Below are 26890 nucleotides of genomic sequence, written 5' to 3'. Positions count from 1 at the left end.
TATCTGACTCAGACTGACGCACACTCTTGGCGTCGAGGTTTTTGCGTGCACACACAGTTGGCCTCCCACTTATGATGATGCGTACGCGTACGCGTACACACACACATACACACAATAGTAGGCATATGACCCCCCCGCCACCCCTCTTTACAAATCACAGTAGCCCACATTCACTCGATGTACCTGCGACTCTATCAGCGCTCGCCGTGGTGTAAGACTCCATATATAGGCATTCCTGCTCAAGAGCTCTGACTGAAACAGCCTCCCATCTATTCTCAGCCTCCATTCAGAAGGAGCAGGGAGGGGAGGGCTGGAAGGAGAGAGAGGGGAGACAAAGAAGGAGTGAGAGGAGGCTAAAATTAGAGGTACAGTAAAGAGGGATGTGGGACAAACTGATGCTCTGTCGCCACAGGACAGAGAGGTGAATATAATCAAAATAACAGGACAAAAAATACCAATTTCATGCACATCATGAAAGATAAAAGACAGATGTGTTTTATGGATCTTTTTCTGCCAGATCTCATCATCTGTGCCACATAACAGATAGTACAGATTTTATTACATGTAAGGAGGCAAAGCTGTAAACATTATACTGGTTTTTAACAAGCGAACATTTTGTACCATCACTAGCTGCTGCTGCTGCTGCTGCAGTGTCTGTGGTGAAGTGAAGATGAGCAGTGGAGGAAGAGCTCCTCAGCTCACTGCTGCTATCTTCTGGCAAAGACGAGTACTGCCTCAGAGAGGAGCGTGTAGTGTGTGTTGTGTAAAGAGGCCATGTTAGGAAAAGGTTATGAAGAGGGAAGGTGTAAGGTCATACTTTTATACTTCATGTTCGCTGGACCAAATGATATAGAGTGCTGCAGGAATGAGTCCTAAAACCCAGAAATGAGTTAGCATTTAAGCACTTCCTGTTCCCTCATCTGGAAGTCAATGGGTTTTTTGAATGGGTTTTTAGTTAGATGCCTGAAATAAGGTCTGTGGTTAACACAAGCTGAAGAGATTTTAACGTTTTGTTCTACGAAATAAAATATGTCAGTAAATATCCCACTCGTGAGTTTTGAAGCCATTATGTGTCTTAAAAAAGGTGGTTATTAACTAGTGGCAAAATGGGACTACTAAACGTCATCACACCAACTCGTCCGCCTTTACAGCCTCGTTGTTATACTTGCGCTCATGTGACCGTGGTGTAGTTTGTTTATAGCCTAATATTAGCTTTTTACTTCTGGTGATTGTATTTACGCTTAAAAAATCATAAAAGTGGTGTTTGTTTGTGAAGATTATCTTGCTGAACAAAACGTTTAAGTATCATAAACGTGTGTTTGCCACAGAGCTTATTTTCTGCAATAATCCAAAACCCAATGGAAAAATCCCGTTGGCTTTCTGTTGAGGGAACCAGAGAGATGCTAACTTCCTGGTTGGACTACAAAAATACGTCATCCATGGAGCGCTCTATTTACAGGTGTAATAAATGACACTATTCAAAGGTTACATAAAGGTAAAGTCCATGTGGGGCTGAGTAATATGGTTGAGATCATTAGAGTATTAAAGAATATGTTCACATATTTAAAAGTCTGACCTAAAGGTACAGTGTGTAGGATTTGGCGATATCTAGTGGTGTGGTTGCAGATTGCAACCAACTGAGTCCCCCTCTGCTCACTCCTCCCTTTCCAAGACTGCAGTAACGTGAGCCGCCGAGTGCAAAACCGTGGTAACGCCATTCGCCTCGCTCAGAGGCCATCCTTACCATAATAACACTACTTTCGGAGGAACAGAAGTCAGACGGTGGCTGTCGGTGCCATGGTTTTGCACATTACCGCAGTTTCATAAGCATGTCGGAGAACTACGGTGGCCTTCAGGTGACATAAAAACATGAAATGCTCTCTCTTGAACCAGTATTTGGTTTGTCCGTTCTGGGCTACTGTAGAAACATGGCGTAGCAACATGACGGACTCCGTTAAGAGGACCCGCTCCCTATATAGATATGAAGGGCTCATTCTAAGCTAACGAAAACACAACAATTCTTAGTTTCAGGTGATTATACACTAATGAAAACACAATTATGAATATTATATTCTATTTCAGCAAATAGATCCCACGAAATGTTACACACTGTTCCTTTAAAACAATACTCACATGCACACTGTTTTTCGGTGGTGAAATTGTTCCTCCTGTCCACAGTGGCCTTGAAGACACTTATTCCCTCTTTGTATTTCCTCAGTGTTTCCTTGCAGAGCTGTGGAGGAGGAATAGTAACACAAAGGTGGAAATGTGTGCTTTTATCTTAAAACTTTACAATTTGTGATTTATACAAATACACAACCATATACCTATAGCCATGACCAAGGCTTGAGTGTTCCAAAGGACACCTGGGCAGGACACGAGCAGCTGGGAATCAAACCCCCAACCTTGAAGTCGTCTACCGTCTGAGCCACAGCCGCCACAGACTTTAATGCTGGAAGATACAGCTGAACTTTGCACAGAGTGAGGACACTGAAATCACTTTAGGAAGGGAGTTCTTTCACAGCCAGTAGAGAGTGAGAGAAGGAACGATTACAGCAACTGATGACATTTTTTTGAAATATTTTCTGATATCCATATACATCATGATGCTGGAACACTCACATATAAAATAGTCTGATGTTTCAGGTGATGAACTGTGTTGTTATTAAGCAACTAATGATTATTTTCAATTATTTTTCTGATTAATCAATGAATACTTTTTAATTCAAATGTCAGAGAAACATGAAAAATGGTATTTTTGATTGACTTCATTGTTTCTAAAAATGGTTGACAATTATTTTCTATCAATTGACTTATTACTTGTTTCAGCACTAGTTAATGTATATGCATTACATGAGAGCAAACCCTTTATATGTGTAAAACAAAAGGTTCATTTATTCATACAGTAACTTAAAACTTTTTTTAATAACTAGGCTTGGAATCATCTCGGACAATATGGAAATCCGCCCCGCCTTAAGTCCATGTGATTTCTGCAATAATTCATCTGATGAGCCCTTTAGATCACAAATTGATGAGGTGTGTGTGAAATGAACAAGAAACCATCTGCAGCCTGACAAGAAACCAAAGCGCTCCGAGAAGTTTTAATAATAGATAATAACATCAAAGAGACTTAACATACAAATCCTTCCAAGACAGAGCAATTACAGTTTCATTAGCTCGGCTCAGAGGAAATGAAACGCTCAGGGTCATAAATATTTCCAAAATCTGAGTGGATGCTTTTGTTGCCAAAATGTAGCTGATGTTAAATCTTTTAAATCACTCTGAAACAAAACAATTTGCTGTAAAGAAATATATAAATATCAGATGTGAGTAAGGACACAGAACAAAAAGAAATCACATAACTGTTTATTAACTGACACACACAACATAGACAGTGTTTCTGTATGAGTGTAGTTCATGTATAGAGTCAATGCAAATAGGAATGAGGGGGTCAATATTAAAAATGTTGCATGTCTTCATTTTTTTCTGCCCATCAAAGCTTCAGCTGCTGCGGCTGCAGCTTCTGCTGCATCAGCTTTCAACTTCTCCTCTCTCTGCTCCAAGAAGAGTTTGTACTCATCAGCTGACAGACTGAAGAGGAGGAGGGAGGAAGCGGGAGAGGGGGAGAAAAAGAAGGAAAGATTATATTTAGTTACCCCAAACTCTGTCTTACTGCTACAGGAAAACCCAACCTACTGTTAAAAGGCTCATAGTTGCATTTCTACATACTTTTGTAGTCAAATTTAAGAAAACTGGACAAATGTGGCTGAAATGTGAACACAAATTTCAATTTTTTTTAATCACTAAAAATCCTTCTTCTATCTGCAATATTAACTTTAAACATAGTTTTTGTCACCCAGAATCAAAGATCAATGCTCTCCTGCCTAGACTCACCACAGTGCGGCAGAGTTCAACAACCATCCGGGGAGAAATCCATTGTAAGAGAGGCATAGATACCAATGCCTCCACTGACAGCACTCTCAATAAATCATAATGCACTGCAGCCGCGAGACACGTTGAGTTTTAAGTAAGGGGGCGAAAAGGATTCTGGGAGAAGTACAATATCATTAAGTAAAGAAGAAATAGATGCGGCAGATTGAGGGAGAGCAAGAATACAGAACTGAAACAGTTGATGCTGTGCACGTAATAAATGATGAATATCCGAAAGTAAACACAGGTGGATGTTAAGATGCAAAGCCCCTCGGGGATACGCAAGGAAGCCGGAGGAGGAGTTCACATCTGTAAAATCTAGAGTACTTTGGGAAGCTTATAGCATTCAATCTCAGTCCCAAATCCATACGGCATACTGATTGTATACGGTATATATACTGTGTATTAGTATCTTGTTGTTGCAGTTAGTATACAGAATATAAAAGTCAACATACGTAACCGTTTTATGCTAACAGGACATTATGCAACATCTAAATATATACTGAATAGTTCCTAGTAGAAGTAAAGTAGATTAGGGCTGCAACTAACGATTATTTTCATTGTTGATTAATCTGTCGATTCTTTTTTTCGATCCACTAGTTGTTTGGTCAGAAAATGGTGAAAAATGTTGATCAGTGTTTCCCAAAGCCCAAGATGACGTCCTTAAATGTCTTGTTTTGTCTACAATTCAAAGATATTCAGTTTACTGTCATAGAGTAAATAAACCAGAAAATATTCACATTTAAGAAGCTGGAATCAGAGACTTTAGACTTCTTTTCTTAAAAAATTACTTAAACCGATTAATACTTTATCAAAATAGTTGACGATTAATTTAATACTTGACAACTAATCAATTAATCGTTGCAGCTCTAAAGTAGATACTGTATAATGATGTTATGTATTAGTATTGTAAGGTACTGCATTGGAACTGCAAAGATTAATAGAAAAATTAGCTGCCCAATTAATATATTCAATGACAAATTATGACACAATGAGCCCCTGGGCACAGACACACCCCTCATAACTGGCACCCACTACATTTTTGCTCACAGGCTGCAATATGGTGCTATTTGGGCAAGTTGGCACCGTCATTTACGTCCAGTAAAAGGGCTTATTTTTGCCATGACAGGCTCTGATTATTATTATTATAGGTGTCTGACATTATCGAGAGAGTCTCGCTCAAGGAGAAGTCTCGTTCTGAAATCTATAGTATATGGGGATATTCTGATTTCACAACGAGACTTCTCCTTGAGCGAGACTTGGACACAACAACAAACAGGCGGCAGCCGGTTACAACGCTCTCCCTCAATACTGGACCAGTTTCAAAAATTGTTGTGCCCATTAATCACTTAGACACAAAAGATGGGAAATAGGGTCCAGGTTGAAAAATACTAAAGTTACCCTGTAAATTTTCAAAGCTTTATTACATTAGTGGACTACCAGAATGTTTCTACTCTCAAACATTAAAATTTATTTTCAAATTTAATTACAACTGTAGCCTGAATATACACTGTGAAGCTGTATAACGCTGGAAAAAAATGACATAAATATTACAAAGATAAATATTGAATAGGACTCTCTTTGGAAAGATGCTGAATATTAAAGGACTATTGCAAGAGGTCTCGGGTCTGTGTGTCATTTATACTCGAGTGGATCTGAGCACTCCATAAAGACCCCTATAAAGGTCTCAGAGCGGGATATGGTGCTGTATTACAGAAACTTTTTAATTTGCAGATCCTATATTAATTGTTGGGTAACCATGGTAATTAGAGTTTGGACCTGATTTAGGAAAAAAGCCATTACAGATGAATAGTTCCTAAGTCAATGCTCCTTTGCTTAAGATAGCAAAGATGTATTCACAACCATCCTAACTTCTCAAAATCTTAAATAAACTCTCCCAACTTCAGGATAACCGTTAAGCTGTCCCAACTTTTCCACTGCCTTCCTCTTCGAATCACTTGTCAGTGTACTTATTTTCGATAGCATCAACGCTCTGTTGGAAGGATAGCCTACTCTCTTTCTTTTATCTCCCGAGTTATCGTTGTTGTAAATTTCCCAAAAAGAGCATCTTTGGATTTCTCTACAGATGTTACCTCCACCTCTAACTCATCTGTCTTGAAGTAAAGCGCCTGCCGTTGTATTTGCTCCATTTTTTTTTTATACGTTTCAATGTATGTTTCAGTAGCTTTCAAAGAGAAAAACATTGATTACAAAGTGGTTTAGCTCGGCGAGATGAGAAAGGTAGTGTCGGTTGCTGTTGGATTGAGTATTTAGGATTTCCTAACCTGAGATAAGATATGAGTCCTTTGACTTTACTGTACAACAGTTTCTGCTGCAGGGCTACTTGAACAGCATTTGATTACATACTGAAGCTCCTGTAGGTGTTCATGTTATTGTGGCCACTTTACTGTTCTCCTATCTGACCTCTAGTGGCCGTTAGGAGGCACAGCAGCATCTCCACATGACACCACCTGCTGCTTCTTTGTATCTCTGCAGGAATATGTGTGATGCTTTATGTTTCTTTGTCAGTGTTCATTTAAAGAACTTTATACAAAATAACAACAACAATCTACTTGGGCCGACTAACGAGTCCAGGACTGGCTTCAGGTCGGGTTTATGGTATCTCAGGTCAATAGAGTGAAATCATAAAACGATCAGAGAGCAGAGTCAGGACTTACTCGTTGACAATCTTGATGCCGAGCGAACGTGCCGAGCCGATGATGGTTTTGACGACGGTCTCGAGGGAGGCGTTCCTTGTTTTGAAGCACTCATCCTCGGCCTTCACCTGAGCGATCTCATACACCGCCCTCACCGACACCATCCCCGCTGTCTCGTGGCCTTCACACACACACACACACACAAGAGATTTCACAGTGTGAATAAGGAAGAAGAAATTCTATAAATGTACAAAAATGGGTCAAAATAGGACAAAATGGGGGAATGTGTGTAAATGTGTGTGAATGTGTGTGAATGTGTGTGTGTGTGTGTGTGTGTGTGTGTGTTAGAGGTGGTATTAGGAGTCAACAGCTGAAACGAGGCTGGAGATAGCTTCATAGCTCGGAGCATAAAAGGTGGCAATCCATAATTCTCTTTTCTTCACACCACCTTTGCTACTTCCTTCCTCTGCTGCAGTTCCCCCGCATGTCATGAATATAACATCAATCACAGCAAAGCTCAAAACCGAGCCCAGGGAGAGACGTGTGTCCGTTACAGGATGGGCTCAGCAGGTGAAGATTGGCAGTGATGAGAGCAGATGCATCGATTGCAGCAGCACAGCTCACCTGTCTTGCCGGCCCCTTTCGCGATGCCCGCTGCTTGCTTGAGGAAGTAAGACACGGTGGGCTTGCCGATCTTCAGGTCATAAGTTCGGTCAGGCTGAGGAGAAAGAAGAATCACAATTAAAACATGTCATCGAAGGTGGGACAGAAACGGGCCGTAGCCAGGATTCATAAGTCTATCAAATTTAATTTTTTCACATTTATTCATTCAGTTAAAGGCAGGGTCGTGACCATGAGAATCTAGCAAGAGTACGCTAGAGCTTTAGAAATGATCCAACCTAAATAGTTGGCAAACCCCAAAAGCCCTTGACTCAACTTTTTACAGAAAAGACGAGGAAGAAAGTATCCTGGCAGAAAGCTCCCATCCTCTCTTCAGCCAGTTTGAGCTCTTGAGCTCCGGGAGGCGCTAAAGAGTATAACAATGTGTTTAAAAAGTCCTTCATCCTGACTAGTGCCATCAATATTCTTAACTCAACAAAGAGACTGAGCAGATCTAAGCCACAGACGCTGACATGAACTCTTTCAATGTGTAACATAACCTGTCTATGTATTAGCTTTTACTAACTGCTTGTCTGTTTTTTTAATGCTGTTATTTCCTGTGTTTGGTGAGCCAAAGACAAATTTCGGTAACACTTCATTTTACAGGTCTGCAAATTTCATGGTAATTAGGTGATAATTAGCAAGTAACCTATTTTAAATTTCTTTGGAATTACTGCTAAATTACCCCAAAATTTACCTCAAAATTTATAAAAAATTACTTTATTATAAACATTATTTAATAATTATATTTCGCTATTTCCCAATAGCTGGTCATTTATTTAATACATTTCCAGGAAAAGAATACAAAGTTAATATGCAAATAAGTTCTTTGAAATTTCTTAAAAAACTTCCTGAATTATTACATAAGCTACCAGGTTACACAATGATGAGATGTGTGCCTGATCAGAAGTGTCTTCTATTAGTTTTGGTTTTCCACCTCTGATGAAGAGCAAGCCTAAGGGCCCTATTTTAACCATTTTATGCTATTTTATAATTGATAAATCATGTTTATAATAGAGTAATTTTTGATAAATTGTGAGGTTAATATTGGGGTTATTAAGCAGTAATTCCAAAGAAATTTCAAATAGATTACTTGCTAATTATCACCTAAAAAACTCATGAAATTTGCGGACCTGTAAAATGAAGTGTTACCCAAATTTATCCTTATGACCTTAAACATATCATAATGAACGTAAACAACAAAAATGGCTATTGTTAGTACTCGCAGCTTGTGGAAGACTCCGGTGAGGCAGCGAGTGCACGAGCAGAGAGCGATCAGGTAGGTAGGTAGACAGACAGGCAGCCCGTCCAATCATTACATTCAGGCCGAATGAGATGATTGGACGGGTTTATTACAGTCCTGTGACAACCACCGATAACAAATCCTTTTCTTTTTTCTTGTCAGAGCATTTGATTTATTGATTTCTGTCGGGATGTAATAAAAATGTCAACTTATACAACAAAAAAATGTTTCTAAAATCTTTACAAACCGTACCTTTAATTGACCGTTCACTAAGCCCCACCCCCTTTAGTTACTGTTGCTACACCTGTAAAACTTTCCGTTCAGCACGACTGCAGTTTACAATGATAATGGTGGCAGATTTACTATAATATATTATATTTAAATGTGCATAAAAAGAGGTGGATGGAAACACACCTGATGAGCTGAAAGAGGCTATAAAGCTCAGCAGAGCTGAGGAGAACAGCAGCTTTATAGAAAACAAAATACTGTGAACACTCATAATAAAGGACTTTAACATTGACGTAACCTAACCAGTATGCAGGAGGTGTTTACATCATTTTATCTACCCTTCCTGCGTGTTCAACTGTGTGCTGCTGCACATCTGCTCTGCACTCGCCCTTTCCATCCTCCCCTCAGGCTCAAAATAAAAATAATCTGTTCAGCCTCTTCAGTTATTCTGACCCTTTTCCTTTAATTCAGATTCATTCCCTGGCCGAAGACCTTTATTTACTCAAATCTGACATACAGATCCAATCAATAAATCCACTGAGGAAAGTTTACTTTGGATCATTTGCTAGCTGTCATATAGATAAATAAGAATAAAAAACAAACACGGGGCAATAAACTGTAGGCTGAGCTGAGAAGATACAACGGAGTAGGTGATTTGTCATCAGACTTGTGTTATCTAACGGTGGTGACCTTTCGACAAAGGGAACAGAATTTTTCTCTACCTATGGAAAAGCTATTGGTTGCAAAGGTTCGATGAGTCGCTGTTTCCTCTTCCCTTTTAGAAGATGAAACACAAACATTTACTGCACCGAGCTTCTTCTGACAGGCCAAATGAAAAAAATGAAAAATACAAAGACAGAAAGACGATAGAGAAGGGGTGATGGCGTAGGAACTGTTATGTGAGCAGTAAAAAAAACTAAAAATGTTAAAGGTTAATGGCTCCTTAGTTCAACCTTTTGAACTTTCATGTCTCTCGGTTAGATGAGAGGCCTTTAGCTTAGCTTAGCATAAAGACTGGAAACAGAGGGAAACAGCTAGCCTGCTCTGCCACAGATCACAGAGCCGCTAGCATGGCTGCAGACTCTTAGTCCTCTACATGTTTGTGGATTAAACAAATGATATATACATATAATGTTAACTAGTGAGGTGCAGGTAGGTTAATATTTAAACTTTGGAATAGGGCTGTACCAAACGATTATTTGCATTATCAATTAATCTGTTGATTATTTTCTCGATGAATGGATTAATCGTCTATAAAATGCTAGAAAATAGTGAAAAATGTCAATCCCAGTTTCTCAAAATCCAAGGTGATGTCTTTAAATGCCTTTTTTTGTCAATGCAAAACTCAAAGATATTTACTTTAATATGATATAAAACAGAGAAAAGCAGGAAATCTCCATATTAAACCGGCTGAAAACAGCATTTTCTGACATTTTTGCATGAAAAATTACTATGACAAATTGATTATCAAAAAAGTTGGCATTTATTTTTCGGTCGATCAACTAATCGAATAGTCGACTAATCGACTGATCCAAGCCAGCTGTTTCCTTGTTTCCAGTCTTTATGCTAAGCTAATTGCCTCCCGGCTCTCTCTACTCGACACATCTACATAGAGGTATCAATCTTCTCATCTAACTCTCTGCAAGGAAGCGAGTAAGTGGATTTCCCAAAATATAAAACTGTTGTAAGATGAAAGCCACCGTGGGATGTGCCTGTCGTGAAAGTTGAAAGAAACGTTCGTCTCAGAGGCTGAAGCATGTTGCACATTAAACATCCCATTTAAGAACAAAGCACAACACTAAAAGTCACCAGCAGATGGCAGTGATGGGCAGCAGTGATGGGCAGCAGCGAGGCCCCACATGTGATGGCAGAGCTGTTGCTGCATATAAAAGTAAATTCACGCCTTTTAAAGGATTAGGCCTCCCCTCCTTCCATCACAAACCTCATTATGACACACAGTTATTCAGCTGCAAACCCCTGATTTGAAAACACACAAAGAGGTGGTGGTGGGGGGGGCGGCGTGACGAGTCAAACAAAGCGTGGTTGTGTCAAATAAAATCGACAACCTCATAACACCTCTTTTCTGAGTAATTCATGTTTCTTGCTTGCACTTAATGCTTCTTGACTCCGGCTTCCTCTGGGCATTTCTTCATTAATGAATGCAAATGGAAAGGCTTACTTCGGTGGTGGAGTATGAATAATGGAAGTGCTTTAGTAATGTTATGCAGCTGGTGGAATTAACCACAATGGTGGGAGGGAGGTGTGCTAAGTGTAAAGGGTCAGGGAAGGGTTAGAGATACCCATAATGACGCACCTTCACGTGGATCTTGATTGGGAGAGGGATGCCCTCCTTCAGCTCCTTGGTTTTCTCATTGAAGTCCTTGCAGAACTGTCCGATGGGGATTCCTCTCTGTGTGGGAAATAAACAGGGAAAAATGATGCAGGAGCGCTTTAAAATGTATGAGAAGTCGCAAACACTCAGCTGAACGTCACTCGTGTCACACTGTGCTGCCAGAATACAGATGCCTGGGCTGCTGTCAGTCAATCAATCACAAAACTTCACAGAGGTCCGACTATATTTGCACAAATGAGTGGCTCAGGGATCGGGTGACAGTATATCTATATATGTGACGAGTGTGTTTATGTGCCGTAACATTTTGATGGAGACATTTTCACACTTCATACTCGTTATTCTTGTTATATTCACACTGAGATGCATGTGTGTGTGTGTGTGTGTGTGTGCAGCCTCTCTGTTGTTCCACGCAGAGTGTTTGTGTGTCTGTCATTCGAGCTATGACTGAATGCATGTTGGTGCCTCCAGCCAGAGAAACCAAGTGATGAATGAGCCTCCCATTTTCCAGCTCCTGCAAGGCCAACCAGAGAGAAAGCAAAATGGATGGGTGACATTAAGTCAACACTCGGCCAACGCTGCTGCTCCTTTTGCACCATTCCTCTTCGGAGCTGAATTCAGACTAATAAAGGATCTAATTATTACTGCTGGAATTTATTCTGACCTTCACCCGCCATCCTTCCCAAAGGCAACACACTGATTGAAATGTTCATTTCAGAAATGAGGGGAAGAAAAAAAAAAAGGTATTTTATTCAGTTTAATGGACTCGTGAGCTTCTATTGCTCCATGACAGAGCAGAGCACGGCCCTCAGATTGTAATAAAGGGTCTGATGAAAAGTCAGTCATCCTGAGACGCTCTCCAATGACAGCACGCGGAAGACATTTATTTGGACTTAACGGAGCAGAAAGTTCTCTGAACATCATCTCTACTAAAAGGCTTCAGAAGCACCTGATGAATGATAATCAGCTGCTTGATGTACACGACCCCAGCACTTCATTTGGGTCTAAAAACACTACTCATTACTCTCTGGCGCTTCTCTATGCATCCGCTGACACAATAACAACAAACTGATTGAAATTTCAACGCATCACACGAGTCGAGGCAGGTTATTGTTTCAGAGCTGATGGGTGCTATTTGAATTAGAATATGCTGCTAATGAAATGAAACGCAGCGGCGTCCCCAGAGCCCTCGCTGCTGTTGGCTCTACCTTCCCTCCCCTCCCGTGCTTATTAATAGTAATCCCATGTCAACCTCGCTACCTTCTACCCGTGCCCTTCCCTCCCTCCGCCTTCCATAACACAACATGGCGAGGGTAAACAAACGGGGAGGGAAGGAAAGTCTAATTAAATATGGATTAGTATAAAGGCTGTGATGTTGCACATGAGTCAAAGCGAACCCTCGGGCTCTGCCTCACGCATTCAGCTCCCATTCCTTCCCTTCTGTTCAGCCCGTGTCGGATAATGATCTCTCCCACCGACTCAGATGGCCCTTTCATGCAACACAATGCCATGAAAGAGCCTCCCTGACCAGCCGGAGATAATGCCTGATGCTTCTAAAATGTGCTTAAGCACGGATGGCGAGACATTATGCAGACAGAGGGGCGACTGTTCTAAAGATAGACGGAAGCAAACGGCCTCCCTGACCAGATCTGCTTAAAGGGGTTTGAACAAATATTACACAAAAAGGCTAAAGAGTGCCAAATAAGAGGATGGCGCACGACCACCCACTTGGGGATACTGTAGCAGACAGTTTGCCCTGAGCTCTGCACACAATAAAGTATGCACCAGAGACAGGTAATCATATTTTAATTAAGCGGTTCCACAGGAGTCCAGGCATCTCATCTTCTGAAGATGGCAGTGTGAGGAAGTTTTATTTGGGCCTCAGGCTAATTGATAGTTTAACTGCAGTAATTACTGTGATTGAACAGTGATGGTAATCTGTAACCGTGGCAGAGGGCTGGTGCACCATGAAAGCAAGGTTCAAGGTTGGATCGTCCAACTTCGCATGACATTTAACAGAGAGAGAGATGGCTGTGTCTCAGAGGTAGAGCAGGTCGCCCACAAATTGAAAGGTTGGCTTCTCCAGTCCACATGTCAAAGTGTCCTTGAGCAAGGTACTTAACCACATATTCCTCCCGGAGCTGTGCCATCGGTGTGTGAATGAGTATTTAAATTAGATCCTGATGGGCACTTTGCATGGCAGTTGAATGCTGACATGTAGTGTAAAGCACTTTGAGTGGTTGGAAGACTAGAAAGGTGCTATATAAATGTAAGATGGTTACATTTATCAAAGAGAGAGAGAGCTGGAACAGTAACATTCAAGCCCCGGCCATATCGCTAACCCCGCTGACTGGATCTGAGCATCTAATCATCCTCGAGTCCGAGCTGCTGGATAAATCCTCTCTCTTCCACCGTGACTGATTAGAGCCGGGTTGCTCTCCAGTATAAAATGGCTGCAGCCCATCGACCGAGGCGGGGCCTTCCACGGCGGCTGTGGGCGAGGACATTCAGCCGCACATCTTCAAAAGACTTCTGAGATCCTGGGCACCGGGATTAAAACGCTAATCTACGAAGATATTTTTCTCGCCGTCAAATCCAGCAGCGACAGTGGTGGGTAATTGCTATATGATCTATTCAAGATCAGCGCGGCGGAGTCTTATTACTCATAATTATGAAGGCAATTAGGCATTTGCAATTAAAATCTGGGAAGTGTCCATTTGATTTGACCCTTCCGCCATATTCTCTGCAGTCTTTTTTTTGACACTCCTTCCGTGTTAATGTGATTGGCCTTTCAGCTTCACTAACTCTTTTTAACAAGATGTAGCACTGCATGGCGTGGCAGGATGGGGTGTGTGTGTGTGTGTGTGTGTGGATGGAGGGAAGGAGAGGAATGGGAAAGAGAGAGAGAGAGACAGATGAGGTGTATTAAAGTTGTCAGGATGTGGCCAGTGATCGTCGTGGTCAATATTTGAACAAAGAGAAAGGGGTTTGTTTAACCAAGGTGAACAACGGGAGAGGAGACAAGTAAAGCGAAAAGGCCACGGGAGGTCCTCATGAATATGGGTGGGTGTGTGTGTATGTTTATGTATGAATATTTCGGCCTCATTTAGATCTGACAAGACTATCAGTTCAGGAGTGGATATGCGTGCATATTAAGCTGCCAGGGAGTGCTGACGGTGGGGAAGTGTTCACTGTGTGTGGTCGCAGGTGTCTCTGAGAGAACAGAGGGGGGAAAAAAAGAAGTGAGGAAGATGAAAAAGAGATAGTGAGTAGGTCAAGAGAAGCATTGTGCTTATGGAAGCATGGCAAACATGGAGATAAAAGGACAAAGACACAGGATAAGGCCTTGGGGCAGGAGGCAGGATTAATTGCCCCTGGCACAAAGAAGGCCACCTGATAAATCGCCCCGGGGCGATGGACACAGTGGAGGGCTGCGATACGGTGACGGAGGTGTTACAGTGGAGAAGAGGCTGGTGGGAGGTGAGGTTAATTAAACTCTTCAGTGTGAAACACTCTCATTCATTACCTTCATTACCTTGTTCATTTAATCTGCTTCGCTGTTGGCATTTTATCACATTCAGCCCCATTGTAGCGTCATACAGCTGATTAGCTTCCACATTGAACCCCTCCGCTACAGAGGAGGGTAACTGAGAGGCTGAACAGCAGGTCAGTTTAGGTCTAACAGACACAGATGCACAACCACACGAAATAAATGGAGTTCACGCTGGACACGCATTTTACTTGATTTTCCACCCTGGAATCAGTGGATTAGTCTTAAAAGTGGAAAATGAAAACGATTTTCACCCCCAGTCTCCAGTGAACTCTGCTGAGGCCAATATACAGCCCTGCATAAAAGAGCTGAGGAGAGCTGCTCACACAAGCATGAGTGCAGAATTGACGGAGCGAACCAAATTCGGGGACTCATCTTCAGAACAACCAAAAACAAGCCAAAACTTTTTAGAAGCGTTTTTCGCCGTCTGGATCTTTGCTTAAAATAGAGGCAGCCTTCACTTCTTCGTACCTGGCACGAGAAGAAGAATTTACTGTTCGGGGGCATGGTGAAAGCAAGCGGGGCGAATGGTGGAACAAAATGGATTGCATCACGACAAAACATCCCATTTTCAACTCCATTAGGTCCCCCTCACAGTCTCGACAGTGTTGTGCTTTTTGCCACTTCAGATGATTAATCACGTGTGGAGGCTGCAGCAGAAACACAGGAGCCTGAACTGCAGGCAGCTGCATGAGGCTCCACGCTGGAGATGTCTGAAAAAAATCACAAGGCGTGCTGACAAGTGGAGGAGAGACACACAAAGAAAGAAAGAGTCAGGGGTGGAATAAAGGCAGACTGCAACAACAACTGAGAGCAACAAAGCCTGTGCTGTGGAGTACTCAGAGATAATAGTGAATTCTGCACACTGAAAGGTGCTATTCAAAGGGAGATTTTACACATCAAAGTCTGTTTATGGGTCTTAAGGAGGACTACTGAATGTGTACAATTTGTAGCCCTTTAGAGCTGCAACGATTAATCAATTAGTTTTCAACTGTTAAATTAATTCCCAACTATTGATTCAACTTACTGATTCCAGCTTCTTAAATGTGAATATGTTTTGGTTTCTTCACTCCTCTATGACAGTACACTGGATATCTTTGAGTTTTGGACAAATCAAAACATTTGAGGACGTCATCTTGGGCTTTGGGAAACACTGATCGACATATTTCACCATTTTATAGACAAAACAATTAATCGAGAAACGAATCAACAAACCACGTGTTGAGCATAGACTGTATATAAGAACTGGATGTAGTCACCGTGACGTCACCCACTGGTTTGTGGATTGCCGTTTTGAAGCTTCTAGTTCGTTATCTTGGCCGTCACCATCTTGGTTATTTGCAACCAGAAGTGACACGAGAGGGTAGAGCTAAGAACAACCGAACGCTGAATAAGACATTTTTAGGTGACCAGAAAGGTTAATATTAACTTTCATGATTAGATGATAAGGGTCAAAGTTCTAAGACGAAAACTCGGACAACACCCAGACTGGATAACGCCGTGGTAGCGACCTGTTAATCACAAGGTAGCCCACACCCTAAAGCATCCCCTGCTTTATGATCTATTTGACTCTAAATGGGACCATAATTTACTAAATGAAAATCATTTATCATCGTCAGATTGATCAACGATGAAAATAATTGTTAGTTGCAGCCTTAAATCCTTTAGTGGCTCCAGAGGGAGCTGCACAAAATCTGATAAATTGCCTTATGTGATGTCACAGGCTAGATTGGCTGCCACTAGCACAACACACCCAAGGAAGAGGAATATATGGAATAAAAAGGACGATATCTCCATTTCTGCAACATCGATTTTTTCTTTTTTGCTACAGGAGTGCAATGCCAAATCAGTTCTCTTTTAACTCACACTGTGAGATGACACCGAGAGAAAGAGCCCAGAGGAAGAAGGTGAAGGCACTGAGTCCTCCATGTTTGCCATGTTTGTGGAGGTCAGCCTCGGGTCTCTTGTGGAGCGTGACTCAGTGTTGACGCCTTTAGCATTCCTGGACAGTCTGTGTCCTTCCGAACTTCCCCAATCATGTCTAAAGCAAAAAGTGATGACTGCACAGTAACGTGGACAGCCAGCCTGCCCGCCTGGCTGCCCCTCAACCCTCCTCTGCTATTCTCACTGTTCTCTCGCTGTCCTTTCTCCTGCCTCGCTCTCTCCCCCCTCTCTCTCTCTCTCTCTCTCTGAAAGTGAGCCAGTGTGCAGAATGACCTTCAACCACACCCACGGGGAACAAAAACAAAAAAGGGGGGAAGTGGGGGGGGGGATAGTAGCAGGATGGAGGAGAGGATGGGATAAACATGAGGAGAGAGGCGGCGAAAAGAAGAAGACGAGTGAAGAAGAACAAAAACACGCTGAAGTGAGGAAAATGGAAAATCTCTCGTCTCTTGGAAGCCAGCGGAGCGCAGAGCTGAATCTGACAAGAAAGATGACTCTCCATCCCCTTTCCCACCAGTCTGATTAAACCTCTCACTCTAAAAATGAACCCGGCACGCTGAGAGCCACAGAAAACCAGGGAGTTGAGGACTTGAGCCTTTGCTAAAGGTGCACACTGAAACGCCTTCAGATACACTTGAAGGAGCAGGACCTTGAAGGAGGTGACACTGTGAAATTCCTTAAAATCACATCTGTGGCTGACAAAAGGGGGTGGAAATTAAATTCTTAAAACGTGGAAAGCAGCACAGCTCTTCTTCTTTTTTTAAAAACAGTTTCAAAAAGATTAATTTCGGAGCAGATCTGCCTCAGAAATCCCCCATCCTTCTGTTTAAGTGTGCAGTAAGCCGGCTGTAATGAGTTAATCTACAACAGAGGGATGATTTCCTTGTGTGACTAAGTAGAGAGGACTAATTAAAGTTGTAACATCTGCCTTCTGGGCTCCCAGTGTGTCTACAGGCTACAAGCATCTTGCGCTCCAGTTCCCTCCGCTGAAATTAGAAATTAGAAGCGGATGAAGGGTAAATAAGGGTGCTCCACAAAAACAATGCAACTATTCTGTTCTGCAAGTATAGTGGCATCATCATGATGATTACCATAACCAATGAGTATACTGTAACTGGGTGCTCTCCGATATTCAGAGCATCTTCCAGATTAACTTCCACAGCTGCTGCTGGAGGAGGAGGAGGAGGAGGAGAGACAGGAGAGGAAGGGTGGGAGGTCTGAGGAGTGGAGCACGTAGCCTGCTTACAAATTAACACCACAACCAAACTCGGACAGCGTGCAGTGAGTTTCTCTCTCCCTGCTGTTGCAGCTCTGCCTCCTCTCTCTCCCTCTCTCTCTCATGAGCCATCTTCTCGGGCTCCGCGTTGATGCTGCTGCTTGATGCTCCACTTCGGACCGACTTCCTCCGGTTGCTGCGCACCGAGCAGCAGCAGCAGCAGCAGCATCAGTACCACATTACACGACTCTCTGCAACCGACAACCACGGATAGACCCCCGGACACTGCAGGAGGTGACAGATCCAGAATCAGATCGAGCCTCTGCATTAACCACGGAGACATCGGCCATGCCAGATCTGCACGGGGAGAGGAGGGGAAATCTTGATAAGTATTTTTTTTTTTTTTTTGCTCCTTCAAAGTCTGCTCGGTGATGACTTCCCTCTCGAGATGAGCCTTCTCCCGGACTCTATCCAAACACCCGGGCTGTGAGATATACAAGACTTTTATCACCGATAAAACTCGGCTCATCAACGACAATAAAAGACACTTTATTAGTCACCGACTGCGCTCCTCTACTTGGAAGAAAAAAGCACATTTATTGGCTGCAAATCAAAAGAGCCAGGAGGATCGAGAGTGCGAGACGAATGGTTTGGGTAACTAAAAAAAAAAAGCTTCACTTTCCTTTTCTCCCAGCAGCCATGCACGGATATATTATAAACCCACAGTATACCTGCTGTTAATAGGGCAGTTATGAAACAGGTGTTGCAGGAGAAGCGGTTTCATAGAGATTGTTAAATTGCCAGAGGATGCAAGGCGTCGCACTGCATGCTGGGGCAGCTAATGATAACCACATTTTCCAAGGAAACGTGATAACTAACTGTAAAAAAAAACAAAAAGCCCCTTAGGGCAACATTTCACAAATCAACAGATGTTTCAGTCATGTGGCTGGAGAGAGGGATTTATTCATTATCAGGGCTTGCACACTGCCTGGCTCTCGATTAATTAATTAGTTTGCACATAATGACATAGATGTTTGTCCTGATGCCCTTGGTGCTCCAGTGGCACCTGTGATAACTAGTGGAGGATCTGGTCTTTGATGTGATGTGTGAAACTGGCTGCTTGTGGAGATAAACCGGTGGGTGTAAACAAACTAATCTTGGCTGTGCATGGATTTCTGTCCACCTGGAAATCACCCAATATTAATAGAAAACAAATGAAAGTGGCAAACCCGCCCCCTGCTTTATCTCTGTCAGGCTTTTTTTTTGGACGATTACTGGTGCAGATGGAGGGAGAGCCATGTGTACTGGTGTCACACAAGCTTATAGACAACAAGTGACGGGAGGAAAATTGATTTTTCACTACTAAAAAACGAGAACGCGAAAAAATTTCACCTGAACAATATTACATGTCATTACTCATGCTTACAGCGAAATAGGTTCCCTCACCTCGTCAATGGCAGTGTCATTTCCCAGACAGGGGGATGATGAATTGGGTCATTATTGATGAGCTGGAGTGGACACACGGGCTGTCATCCCAGTCCCTCACTCAGAACAGAATAAATTACGCGGTGTTGACAGGGAGTCAAAAACACAAACACAGGCTGACAGGGAGATATCCAGGGTGAAATTTAAGGCTCAGGTGGAATATCTTAAGAGGCACGACCTCGAGAAAAAGCCAGCTGCCAACACTGGCTGTAAACTTCTCCATCCCCCTCCCTTCTCTTCCCTTCAGATTGGGTTTGTTCCCTGAGAAAGAAAAATTTAAATTCCAATATCCTCTCAATCTGCGACTTGGTGGAATTCATTCAATTTTGGGGGGAATGGTAATCAAGTTGCAGTAAGCGCTGAGACAAAAGGCTCCATAGACAATCAGATATTACGAATGCTGGCATGATCCACGCCTGTCCTCCCACCACGCCTCCGAGCGGATTAATCAGTCGAGATCGTTCCTTTCCTCATCTCTTTGATTCATCTGTTGCAGAACAAACTCTAATGTCTGTGACATTTCAATAGCCCCGGTGATGAATACATTTGGATTCATCCAGGCCAAGCTGGCGCATGAACTGCACGTCTTCATAGAAGTGGGTGGAAGTCACTTTCTATCTGCATTCGAGTCTTCCTCTTCATCACTTTCACCCCCTCTCACCCTGAGCTTATTTATGAACTATTACCATCACGCAGTAACACTTTATTAGGAATGTAGACAGCCAAGAGGCCTATTAGTCTTTCACATGCAGTCGTATGCTCATTCTCCTTCACACACACACACAATCTCAAACCCTCTTTTTTCACCCAGCGGAGCTCCTCAGCCCTCTTCAATGATTCAGACAGCACTGAGGAGATGGCAGAGCTCCTGTTAGTCTTACAGTGAGGGAAGATATCAATACACACTTTTCACTGGCAGACTTTTCTCAGAGGCCGCAATCGCGCCGACAATCTCTCGCTCGATCACGCTGAACTGTTGCCATTACGACACATCTGAGCTGGTAGTGATTTTGTATTATAATGGCATCGATCCAGCTGAGGGGTTGACACCCCCGAGTGGTGCTGAGCAGATAACAGACAGTCCAGTGGTCTGTGCTGTGCTTTTCAGTTAAATACGATAAAGAGACGTCGGTTCGATTACACTGTAAAAATCAATGATCGTTCCTCCCGTTGTGTCAATATTGAGGTTTATGCAGTCCGTGGCTGAGATATGAGCTGCAAAAAAAATAAAAATTAACCCTCATGATCAGCAGAATTAGCATTACCTTCATGCACTCCTCAGACATACACAGTGTGTACACAAAGACACGAGTCACATCTCCAAACAAATAGCAAGTTATCAATATTCATCTGAAATGAGAGGAGGATTTGAGATGATTAAAGACTGCAGCGCAGTATGAAAATAAACACGGCAGACTATAGAGGCAAAGAAAAGGCTTTGACGGGGCACCTAGCTGCGCTCGAATGCAATTAATTAATAATGAATAAGATGAGAACAAAAAAGAAGAGAAACAACAATAATACACCGAAAAAAGTAACAGCAGAGAGGAAAGTCTGAATCAAAAAGAATCACAGTTAGGACCTTTATGGAAAATGAACAGTATCTAATTCAAAGAGCTGCAGAGTTACAAAAAAAAAGAAGAAAACACAATTTAACAGGCTACTCAGCTTGAGCAGCCAGGGTAGATGTAGCTCTGGCCAAAGATGAAGGGCGCACACTGCTTAATAGGCAGCCAATGACTTTAACCATAGCAACAAGCATCAAACTATTTTACATTCGGTTTTGAATTAGTGCTAGGAAAAACAAGCATGTTCTTATTCTGCAAATTTGTCAGTTTTGTTGAGGACAGATGGCACCGCGTGGAGCGATGGGAGCAGATTTAACAGCGTGCATGCGTGTGTGTCTCTTTCAGGCATGGTGCCCACGCCCCAGGTGTGCGTATCAACCCTGGTCACAGTGAGCACGATGGCAGTGGTGGACCTCTACCTGCTGGAGCAGAGCATGCTGGGGTCTCGCGGTCCCCCGGGGCCTGGCGTGTGGCAGTGTGCTGCGGTGTTGCTAGGTGATGTGGGCTTCCTGCTCGCGCTGCGCTTCGTGTCAGCCGGCGTGATATCAGAGGCGCGGTCGCCGCGTCGTGGCTTCGCCAACGCCCTCTGGTTCCTGTTCCTGTCGCTGCTCCAGCTCAAGCTCTTCTTCGTCTGCCACAACTACAGGCAGGAGCGCCGGCCGCCCGACCCGCTTGCCAGGAAGACGCTGACGCTGCTGCTTTCCATCTGCTTGCCCTCCCTGTTTCTCATCCTGACGGGAGCTGACCACATGACGCCGCAGCGCAGGAAGCAGGAGGTGCGGGGCCGGCTCCTGTGGGTGGTGGTGGACCTGCTGGATGTGCTGGACCTGCAGGCAGGGCTCTGGGAGGCCCAAGGTGGGGCTGCAGCGGGGACTGGAGGGGTCGTTGAGCAGAGGCTGCCCATCTGGGCCGAGGGCCTGGTCTTCTTTTACTGCTACGCCCTCCTGCTGCTGCTGCCCTGCGTGGCCCTCACAGAGCTGGGGGCCACCGGCCTGCCAGGACAGAGGGGGCCCCGTAAGGAGGCTTTGTACCCCTGGCTCAGCTTAGTCACTATCAACATCTTCACCTTGGCCCTGAGGGGCACAGGTATGCTGTGGTACAGGGACCCCCGTGTGTCCACGGTGTTCCTGGGGAAGAACCTGCTGGCTCTGGGTGTGAAGCTGAGCTCCGCCTGGGAGAGACACAAGCAGGAGCGCGGCGCAGCAGGAGCTGGGACGGTGGCTGGAGCAGAACCAGGAGACTCGACCCTGCCAAACCAGAGCTCAGAGCAGGGAGAGAGCCAGGCCCAGGGGAAAGTTCCTCCCTCTCATTATCACACACTGTCTCGCTCCCAAAGCCACACTCTCTCCCACGTCAGCCTGGAGCCCACAGAGACGCCCCTAGGACCTTCTTTCATCTCCCATGAACTCTAGAGAGTCACTCTTCAACATCCACGCATGCACAAAAGCATGTGATCACGCCCACATTTTAAAACTCAGACCAGCAGAGCCAGTATCACATCCAAACAGATAACTTGTATTGAATTTCAGTACATCAGTGATGGGTATAATGCCCGAGCTGTGGAAATGCATTTGGCAGGCTTGGCTTTCTGCACATTTTGTAGTGCTAAGAATAACTCAAAAAGCATTGCTGGGATTTGTGGGAGTGTATTTTTTAAATTGAACACTGTGAACACATTTATCAGCCTGTAAAGAATATTCCAGAAATGTATGTTGAAGTCTAGTAGTGTTTTAATCCCTTCTTTAATCTGGGCACAGCCGCCCAAACTGCCACTCATTTGTTGTTGCATTCAGACACCTGTTTTAATTCTGCTCCTCCATATACAGCGTCTCATCTGTGGTTTACGCATTTGTTAAATTTGAGTTCAGGTCATGTGGCTCGTCGGAAATTTTTTATCAACCCTCTTCTGTCATTAAGATCCCAAAATACAGACGGTGACCTTTAGTGAAGTTTTTTTTCTCTGTCACTTTACCGGGACCTTTCACAGAGAGAAAGTTAAATACAGAAGAGGGATGATTTATTTTTCTCTTCAGTAACACAAAGCCAGGATTCTCACACTCAACACGGTGCTCCAGTATTTCAGTGTAAAGTCAAACCCAGTGGATCCAAACCCTTCCGACTTGTAGCCCTTTAAATCACTCACGACCCCAAGTGATGTTCACCTCTTAGATTTTTCTCATTTTAATAGATTTCAGAGGCCTGAAGGGTTAAAGCAATCCCGTTTTTCAAAGGCAAGAGAAGAAAATAAAAATTATGTGTAGCAGATGTTTTCTCCTCATATCCTATCTTGTTTTATACTCTCTTGTAACCCCTCAGAGGGTCTCTACACCTGGGCAACACAAGTGTCGTGGTGCCAGATTTTCATTCAAACCAAACAGAAACACAGTTGTCTGGCTGGAAATGCTAACCACTGTGGTGTTTGGTTGGAGTGAAAACCTGCAGACTTCAACCCGTTCTCACTCCCAGCTCGTCAAATACTGCTGAATGGGCAGCTCCAACATCAGAAACCGACACACGGAGGAAGCCTTTAGAGACTGTATGTGATGAACTGGGCTTTCAACTAACTCCGGTGTAAACCTACCCACGGTGTTATTTGACGGTCGGAGCAAGTGACGTAGTATTAATAGCGTGATGGTACGTGTCCACAGCCTCTGTCCTTTCCATGCTTCCCATTCATTGTATATGTAAGCAGCCGTGCAACGTATTCTGGTAGCGTAGTGGCGGGATTCGAGAGACAGGGCATCACGTTGGCCGCTACTCATTTGCATTAAGTTGAGGTCAAGGCTATGTTATGCAAATCAGGGACGTCTGGCGCAACTCACCGCCTCTGGAAACGCCCTAGAAACTTTTAAACTAACCCTTGTTGATCAAAAATGAAGACAGATTCAGCAAATGCATGGCTTATTTCTCGCATAAAATGCTTTCAGAAACACATTTCATTTAACCATTTTCGTGATGTAAGAAGAAAGCTTACCAACAAAGCGCCATGTTGGTTCTGGTTTGAAAGCTGGAAGGAGCAGCCCACGAGGGAATGCATCCGTCCAATCAGGTGCCTAGTGTCTTGTGTCTAGTGGCAGCCCATCAAGCGTCCAATGCTGGGAAGCGAGACGATCCCTCGAGATAAAAAACACCCATGTGGACACGTACCAAAAGTGTCCGCTATGGGCGGGCGGGAGGGGAGATCGATGGGTCGAACAAACAAGACTTTCAACCAGGAGACCACTGTGTGTGGCCAGTGTGAAACTAAAAGTAACGCTGAGTTATTTAGTCACGTGACTCGTCGGTATCGTGAGTCCCGTGAGTCGCTAGTCACTGGAGTAGTTAGTCACTGAAGTTAATGTCAACCACGACCGTTTCTTAACCCTAACTAAGTGGTTGTGTTGCCTAAACCTAACTTCCTGTGAAAACAGAAGTTTATTTTGAAAGGACATTATGGATGTAACGAGCGTATATCAACACGCCGTCCCTGGTCCGTCCAAAAGTAACACAAGAGGGGTACCACGTGAGTCGGTCTCCGATGCCGAGGGGCACTAACCAAGCGACGGTACTTGACGAGTTGGGAGTGAGAATGTGTTGCAGACTCGTGCGCCAAACGGGTGGGGATTTTGGTATTATGACATCTTTTATTTGATTTAAATGCAGAATTTGAACATCCACTGGAGATGATAGATACTGTACTGTCACATTTATTTTAAGACCATGATTACGGTTTGTTAAAACCCTCCTGCAGCGATTTTAACACAACAAAATGTGCATAACTCAAGATGGCAACTATTTATGAAAGACACCATTTCCATGAATACAATCGTTCAATGGTGGAGCTTAAAGATGGGTGTTTTTGCATCATCTTAATCCTATTGCAACGCAATCTACAGTACAGGTCTATTTTACTACATTGTTTACAAAGACAGGATACCAATGTAAGTAATCCCTTTACCGTTTCAGAACACGTTTAAAATTCATGTTTTGCTGTCGTCTGTACTTGTCTCAAAGTCTCTTTCAGTCATTTTCAAAAAGAAGAAGAAAAAAAACAAAACTGTCCAGCTGCCTGTCCAACCCTAAATCCCACTTTAGATGAAAGAGTTACCTTTTTGATTTTTCATTCACTACTTTGTTAACATGTGGGTGTTGTAGTATTTGGGCATCATAGGATTATGGGTCAGAGCAGCAGGTGTAGAGGATGTACAGTACAGTCAAGTGCCTTGTTTCCTCATGGAGCTACGAGGCGTGCACGTTATGTGTACCATGTGGAACTTGGACATGCGCCATGTGTACACTGTGAAGTTACTCCACAGCTGTTGTCAGCTACACCTCCAGGACAGAGTGCAAACTAATAAAGTGTTTCATACTCGCCTAGTGTTGACACTTCATTGACTATTATGTAGGAGTGGTATTGGCAGCCTTGGGGAAAACAGGAGGAGTCAGTCCAATTTATTCGAGGCCTCAGGGTCAAATATCTGCCTCCTATTTTAAAAACCACCACTTATTTATTGTCAATCAGATTGCTTTCTGCAGTCACAGAAAATTGCATGTTTTTATGCTTGAGGTGAAGTGTATATTCAAGCTACAAAAGCGTGCTCTTTGCTTCGCAGTGCAGCATGCAGACAAAAGCCTGTCATTTATCACAATTATGCCAGCGGCCCCATCAGCTTGGATCCTCTTGCTGTAATCCTTGAGTGTGCCGTCGTGTTGTCTGTTTAATGTTGAAAGAGAGATGTGAGTGTGCCTGTCAAGAGCAGTAGTAAGTGTGTGATGTTTTCAGAGTGAACTGGCTCTTTTGCTCAGCGCGGCTGTGATGTGAATGCACCGCCGGCCTCTCCTCTTAGCTTAAATGGTCCTATTAATTGAAATTGAGGCTATTTGTCGAAATGGAAACGCTTATTCTCAGTGCTTTGTGCTTGATTTACAGGCTATATTAACAGGATGAATTAAGAATAATGCACACATTCAGGCACAAAAAAATTCAAAGTTTCAGTGGGGAATTTCTCTCTGGTTCAGATGAACTTTTAAGGAAAAACCACAGAGGGATAACCAGAGTAGTAGACAGCAGCAACCAGCTCTTGCCTTCCCTTTCTCTTTCATCTCCTCCTCTCGCGCTCACTCTACATTTCAAACATACGCATTCTGGATGCACTCCCTGTTGGGCAACTTCTCATATTTCTATTATACTAAAAGCAGCGACTGCATAGGCAGCAGCCTCGGCAAATGACTACATCCTAGAATTTGTTACACCTGTTAAGCTCTAGATACAATGCTCAGCATTTTCCCTCAGCTCCCACAGACTCTCATAACCTGCTCCTGAAGAAAAGTGCATGAGCCGCTCTCCTTTTTTCTTTCTTCTTTTGCCGCTCTCTATTCTTCCCCTCCATTTCGCCTGTGCTAATTTCACTCCAGCCTGTAATTATTCTCCTGTACCAAAGCTGCCAGTTTCCCTTTTTTGTCTCTCGTTCCTTCTTTTATTTCTCTCGTTTGTTTAAATTTGCCCCGCAGCCGACAGGCAGCCTACCTCTCTGCACTTCCCCTGTCAAGGGTGGTTAGTCAAAGACTAGGAAAAAAATCGAGGAGGAGAGGTTGGCTAAGATTAAAGGGCTGAAGCCACCGCCTCAAGCACAGCAGCTGCCGACTGCCATTTATTTACCGTTACACACAGTGTGAGCTTGATGGAGCACGGGAGCCCAGAGAGACAAACGAACACAACGTGGCGACTCGACAACAATGACATCCCAAGCAGTCCAAAAGGAGGCACCTTTAGACAAACATATGGCTTTGTTTTGCTCCGCTGAGCACTTGGTTACGATCCATCTCACCTCATTACCCCCTGACGCGGCGACAGCTACAGTATGCCTAAAAGCTCACACTCACCTAGTCTGGCAGAAAGGGCCACATTTAACAGACAGATGTCTAAATCATTCATCAGAGCACACACCATCCGCGTCACAGCTTTTGGGGAGAACTTCAAAGAATATTCTACGAGAAAAGGAATGATGCAAAAGAGACCCTTATGATATGCAATGCAACACTGGAGACAAACGCATACCAATACTGGTCTCAGGTGGCAT

At 43.5% G+C, this 26890-nt stretch overlaps 2 protein-coding genes across 3 annotated transcripts in view; one reads left to right on the top strand and one right to left on the bottom strand.

Moving 5' to 3' along the window:
• Positions 1-3353: 3353 nt before the first annotated feature.
• Positions 3354-26890, bottom strand: part of mrpl11 (mitochondrial ribosomal protein L11) — a 46786-nt gene continuing 23249 nt past the window's right edge. For both annotated transcript variants that reach the window (XM_074648553.1, XM_074648554.1), the window contains exons 3-6: positions 11033-11128; positions 7212-7305; positions 6609-6768; positions 3354-3591 (exon numbers count right to left, since the gene is read on the bottom strand). In XM_074648553.1, the coding sequence (XP_074504654.1) occupies positions 3477-3591; positions 6609-6768; positions 7212-7305; positions 11033-11128 (465 nt within the window). In that variant the 3' untranslated portion in view covers positions 3354-3476. The remainder of the gene's footprint in view (positions 3592-6608; positions 6769-7211; positions 7306-11032; positions 11129-26890) is intronic.
• tmem265 (transmembrane protein 265) lies at positions 17982-23014 on the top strand. Its single transcript, XM_074648549.1, has 2 exons — positions 17982-18432; positions 21177-23014. The coding sequence occupies exon 2, from the start codon at positions 21179-21181 to the stop codon at positions 22241-22243; it is 1065 nt and encodes a 354-aa protein (XP_074504650.1). The 5' UTR covers positions 17982-18432; positions 21177-21178; the 3' UTR covers positions 22244-23014.

This window comes from Sebastes fasciatus, chromosome 10 (assembly GCF_043250625.1).
Source record: "Sebastes fasciatus isolate fSebFas1 chromosome 10, fSebFas1.pri, whole genome shotgun sequence".
NCBI lineage: Eukaryota > Metazoa > Chordata > Actinopteri > Perciformes > Sebastidae > Sebastes > Sebastes fasciatus.
This window is presented reverse-complemented; position numbering and strand designations above follow the sequence as displayed.